At 38.0% G+C, this 6,000-nt stretch overlaps 1 protein-coding gene across 2 annotated transcripts in view; it reads left to right on the forward strand.

Annotated features, from left to right (window-relative positions):
- Nucleotides 1-1,134: 1,134 nt before the first annotated feature.
- BARHL1 (BarH like homeobox 1) overlaps nt 1,135-6,000 on the forward strand; it is a 12,190-nt gene continuing 7,324 nt past the window's right edge. Inside the window, exons 1-2 of one of the 2 annotated variants that reach the window (XM_075185313.1) lie at nt 1,135-2,458; nt 5,572-5,794. In XM_075185313.1, the coding sequence (XP_075041414.1) occupies nt 2,002-2,458; nt 5,572-5,794 (680 nt within the window). In that variant the 5' untranslated portion in view covers nt 1,135-2,001. The remainder of the gene's footprint in view (nt 2,459-5,571; nt 5,795-6,000) is intronic. The other variant, XM_075185314.1, reaches the window with a different exon arrangement.

Genomic DNA, 6,000 nt, shown 5'->3' on the forward strand with positions numbered 1-6,000 from the left:
CAATACTGCTTCATCCCCACCGTCTGTTTTAACAACTTGGAGTACAGGATATTCTATAGAAAACACCAATGTAAACGTTGCTGTATTTTACAGGTACAAATTAAACAATACAGCACTTAAAGATTAGAATTATCTCTCTATTACCTATGTCGTTAATACGATCTATTTGTCACGATCATTTAACGAATTTAATGCTATCCAGTAATAAATGTTAATGATATTCTGTATTAAACGAAATAAAAGGTACGTTGTATGTCCCTGACAGAAAACAACATAGTTGTAGTTCATTTATCTGCGCCTTCCCGTGTTTGACGCTAAATTGAGACAATAACTTCCATCCCTGGAAGTTACGTAAAATACGTATTGTCGTAACGTCAAAGAAATGTAGAGATGGAAGTAGCCTGTTATGCATATATTATTTGCAATTAATATGTCAACTGGGTGAGCCACGTTGTAGCACAGGTGTAAGGCAAATGGTGAATACATTTTGATTGACACACATGTGATCAGTTGTTTGTTTATCAAAGATACATGATTATTAATAATACAGTGTATAATTTATATATATATATATATATATATATATATATATATATATATATATATACAGACATATATACACACACACATATACACAAATAGATAAGTACCATACGAAAATATAAGCAAAGTGCCCACTGACTGCGCAGTACACATAATTTAGCGTATCAGATTTAAGCAAAATAATAAGAATAATCACATGTATAAATTTAGCAAGCGGATGCAATAATATTACCTATTGCTTTTTATACATACGTCAAGCTAATATAGTTAACTTATGACATAGTAAGCTGTTGCACTAAGAATGACAGGTTCCTATGCAGCCTGACAGTATAGGGTTAATGGCATCATTAGAAGCTCATGAATGATGGGATGAGAGCAAACAAGGTGGAAATTGCCTGTAAACACCGGGCCGTGAGCTGCTGTAATTAATTCACTGTCTCTTTTAATCAAACTGAAAGAGGATCAGGTTCCTTTTCATAGCATGACATCAGCTAAAAAGCCCCCACAGCCAATAGGAGAGGAGGCTCCGCTGACACGTGTGCTGACACATTATGAGCTATGGCAAAGTGACACAAGTTCTGTAGAGAAAAAGGGTGAAGTGACAGTGTGTAAGGAGATCTGAGACTGAAGACCACCCCTCCCCCCCCCCTCCACCCGACGGGTGGCAGAGAAGCAGGACAGTGTACTAACACAGAGTTCAAAAGAAAGAGATCTGAGTCTGCAGACCCCCCTGGGTGGCATTGGAGCAGTACAGAGGCTAAGCCACAGCGCAGGAACTATTGAGTTTGAAGACCTTTCGGTGGCAGAAAGCTTGATGGCAGTAAAGTTGGTCATTGTCTAGACCTGGACAGAGCGGAGGCAGGAGCGCCTGGCGGCTTGGTGATCTTGGAGAAGTCTGTGCGTCCTGCGTAATCCAAGGCGCACAGGTGCTCTCCGAGGTGCTGAAACTACCTGATCCTACGGAACAGCGCAGACTATCTGCTGCTGATCACAGTCTGGTCCTTAGAGAGTGCTAGGGAGGATGAGATATGCCAGTGGATGACCCCCTGCTTTGGCTGCTGTGTTTGATGAGAGATCAGAGCTTTCCTTTCCATACCGCTGCCACCCTGCCTTTCCACCAGAGCTGAAACGTTCCAGACAGCAACACTCGCTTCTTCCCATCGATTTTCCCATCATTGCGTTGGTTACGGTGTAGAAAACCCTCTATTGATTTTCCTAAGGGCTTCTGGCCACCCAGATCAGTGTCTCTCACGAGGAATTGGAATAACTGGGACTTTGAAAAGGTTCACTGGGAAAGTTAGACAATTCATCGGATGGGGACCTGCAAACCGGTAAAAAATAAAATAAAATACACTATACTTGGGGATTAATAAATACACCGATTTTGTGGCGCACAAGATACTTCTCGGCTCGGTAATCGAGGCTCAATGTTATTCTGAAATTTACAAGGAGGCTGGCATGGAAGGGTCCAACGGATTTGGGATTGACACCATTCTGTCCCACAGAGCCGGTAGCCCGGGGCTTGCTCAGGGGGACCCATTGATGGGGGACACTAGGTCACCCCTGGAGATGAGCCCGAGGTCTGAAGTCAGCAGCGTGTGTTCATCTCCTCCGTCCCCATCTCGAGAATGTTTGGATGCGGTCAGCACCAGGCAAGGAGTCGCTTTAGCCATTGAGTCCCACCTTCAACCAGGGGTCCAGCTCTCTGCCCCCTCACAGTCCAGGACAGTCACCTCTTCCTTTTTAATCAGAGATATTTTGGCAGACTGCAAACCTTTAGCCACCTGCGCTCCTTATTCTAGTAACGGGCTACCAGCCCAGGACTTGACCCACTGCTTGTCCAGCAAAGTTGGAGAAGACTTTAGGGACAAAAGCAGCAGTTCCACATCCTCAGATTCTGAATACAAAGGTAAAGGTGAGTTGTAGACCCCCCTTCCCCCCATCCACCCTCACAAGCATGCAGAGTTAAGTGCATGCTCCCCAAAAGTCCTATTCTTTAATGGAAGCAAGGGTTAAAAAATGACAACATGCTGAAGGTTTCATTCTGCAATACTTTGTTTCTAGGGGAAAATTATTTGAATGTAAATAGAAATTATAAGAATACAATAGTAACTTAGAACAAATAGTGTCAAATAAATAAATCAAAATTAGATGCATTATTTAATTATTCACGTTATTGTGGGAGAGAATTCTGTTTTTACAAAGCTTCGTATATAAAAAAAATATGATCATCCATCCAACTGAATTTTGTCTTTACATCACTATAAATAAAATAGTTGCTGAAATCAATAACAAACGTTGCAGCAATATGGAAGGAAACAAACTAATGAGTTGGAATCCCAGGGCTGCGGAGCCCCCTCAGAGGCCTCATTATCTGATAGAAATATTAGGAATAAATATGTAACGAATTAACATAAAAGCGGATATCCAAATTAGTCATACAAGTCGGGTCCATCCATTACCATGCAATTAGGAAGAAACTGATATTAAAGATTAAAGCGCTACACCAGTCTTCTAAAAAAGTCGCTCACTCATTCGCAGAACATGGAATGCAAATGTATTTCAACAAACTACAACATATATTGCTGCTACGTGCAAAAGTTTTGCGATAATATATGTTGCGTTATCTTTTGCGTTACAACCTAGATACATACGTCCTTTTCATTTTATTTGTTTAATTAAAGTTAGAACTCTTTGCGTTAACAAATAATTTATTTTAAATTAGTTGTTTTTTTTTTTATTTGCCCTGTTAAATACACATCTTTTCTTTTATAAAATAAAACAAAAAAAACGAAAATACAACTTTCTTTTTACAAATGCATTGCAACGATATTGTGTTACGGCTTTTAGACGGTTTGACAAAATATAAAAAATTAGGCCAATTGGTAAGGTCTGTATAATTTAGAGCTATACATCTAAAAGGCGCAGTTTCCCCTCAGAGATCTATTCCTAGTGATTTGATGTGTGACTTATCATTTTTTAATGCAAATTAAATTTTAAATATTTTTTAGGATATATTGAACACATTATATATATATATATATATATATATATATATATATATATATATATAATATCTATATCTCTCTATCTATAAATTATATCATTTTGTATAGTTCCTTTATGTTTTCTAAAACTCGATAGTTGTAGACTTTTTACAGACAGATCTGAATGAACATGTGATTGATAGCTGTATATTATACACTAGCCTCTCATCCCCATCCTTGTACCATTATCACCCTGCTCTATTGCCTTGTTTCCTCAAGCGGGTCACATTGGCGCTTTACAATTTTCTGACCATGATATGTAATAAGATGAGGGGGGCTGCGCTTTGCGGGCGCTGTTCTGATCCGGTTTGTTAGGTGGGGTATTTCTGGTTGAAGGATCCTGGCTCCCCAGTGGCTCAATTAAGCGGATTATTGTCTTCCTACAGAGGGAATCAACTTCAGCCTTGTCAATTGGTAAAACCTCATACAATATAATGCGCCATAAACCCTTATATAAGTCTAATACAGACCATTTAATGCAATGTAGGTTTCTTGTAATATCTTTAACTTAGGCTTAGAATCGAGCATAGGAGGAGAGGCACTTTGTGTACATACAGATAAATAGACTTTTGCAAAATATTATATATCTATGAAAGTATCCTGTGGTAAGTAAGAAAGTAACATGTAAAAATGTAGAAGTCTAAATACTTATTTATGTTGTGTAATATGTATATTATATATATATATATATATATATATATATATATATATATATATATATATATATTTATATATTTGTGCTTAAAACAACTTAAAAACTTAGACATTAAAACAAGCACACATTTCATTGCTTTATACAAGAGGTGGATAATTTTTGATGGTTAGACAAACGGTGGAATAAATTGTAATCGAGTTGCAGGACATTTATTGTAGTAAAAGGAAAAGTAGTTTGGATCTAATAACTATTTCTGCGCGCTGAGGGGCATTTGAAGAATAATAAGTGTAATATCCACATTTTTATGCTATTTTTGTTCCTCGTTTTGCACCAAACATTAGGGACAGAGCGTCACTAATTGAAATGACCGCCCAGAGACGAGTAAGCTGCGGCTCTCCAATTGTTCTGGAAGACGGAGCACGCTGGGACTTGTAGTTCCAAAAACAGTTGGAGAGCAACAGCTTGCCTCTAAGGTGGGACACAGTCTTCAATTCGGTCTCTGGATTGTAAATAAATCTATTATTCCTACTTATAAATGTATTGGTGTTGTATGTATATAGCTTCTTATCTGATGACCTCGGTGCACTAAACAACTCGGCAAGAGGCGAGAAAGTAATGGACATTTTGTTCAGTTCATACCTAGTAATGGAGATGGAATGTTGTATTTAGCCGAAGCAAAACTAGTTAACTGTTATTTTAATATAGCCTATCTACAGTTTTGCAATGCAGCGTCTATAATATATATATATATATATATACACACATACAATTATGTTATAAAATTAAAAATACATATATGTATATATAATTTTGCTGGAAATAATAAGGGAAAAATTATGTTACTTTTTTGTGTTATGATTAATATTACTATTGTGGAGGTGATAGTGTCTATATAGTACTAAGTACTAGCACATTCTATGGTTATTAAAATATATTCTGTGTATTTAACTATTATAGGCTTTATGATGATACACGTGTATGTAATTGGTGAATCCAGAGCGATTGCAAAACCTGGATATAGTATTTCTACCAATTGCTTTAATTTGCTTTCTCTTATACTCAGCAGAAAATAGAAAGTACTCTTATTGGTGAAATATTCACCTATTATCAATCAATCATTAATAAATAGATGTGACGGTGTAGTATACATAGATACATCACATTAATACATATCGACTAATGCAGTAGTGTAATATATATATATATATATATATATATATATATATATATATATATATATATATATATATATATATATATATATTTAGTAATGGACTAGGCAGGTGTACCTGTGAGTCTTATCCGTGCTATTATTGATGGTTACAGTGAAAGAAGAGGAGGACCGAGAGATCTCCAGCTCCAGAGATAGCCCACCTGTAAGGCTGAAGAAGCCCCGCAAAGCCCGCACCGCCTTCACAGACCATCAGCTGGCGCAGCTGGAGAGGAGCTTCGAGCGGCAGAAGTACCTGAGTGTCCAGGACAGGATGGAGCTGGCAGCCTCACTCAACCTCACAGACACCCAAGTCAAGACCTGGTACCAGAACAGAAGGTGAGCACTGCGCACGGTTAGTACATAGCGCCACCTCGGAGTGCGGAGGCGCAAGAGGACAGAGGCTGCAGAGCGCCCCGGTAGAGCATTAGGGACACATATTCCACATTAATGGATGGGTTCAATGCATTTATCTCTAGACAGCTTCATCTTTACCCACAGTGGGCTATAGACAGTAGTAATAAAACTGAAACACTGACCGCAGA

The sequence above is a fragment of the Mixophyes fleayi genome, chromosome 9 (genome assembly GCF_038048845.1).
Source record: "Mixophyes fleayi isolate aMixFle1 chromosome 9, aMixFle1.hap1, whole genome shotgun sequence".
NCBI classification, from domain to species: domain Eukaryota; kingdom Metazoa; phylum Chordata; class Amphibia; order Anura; family Limnodynastidae; genus Mixophyes; species Mixophyes fleayi.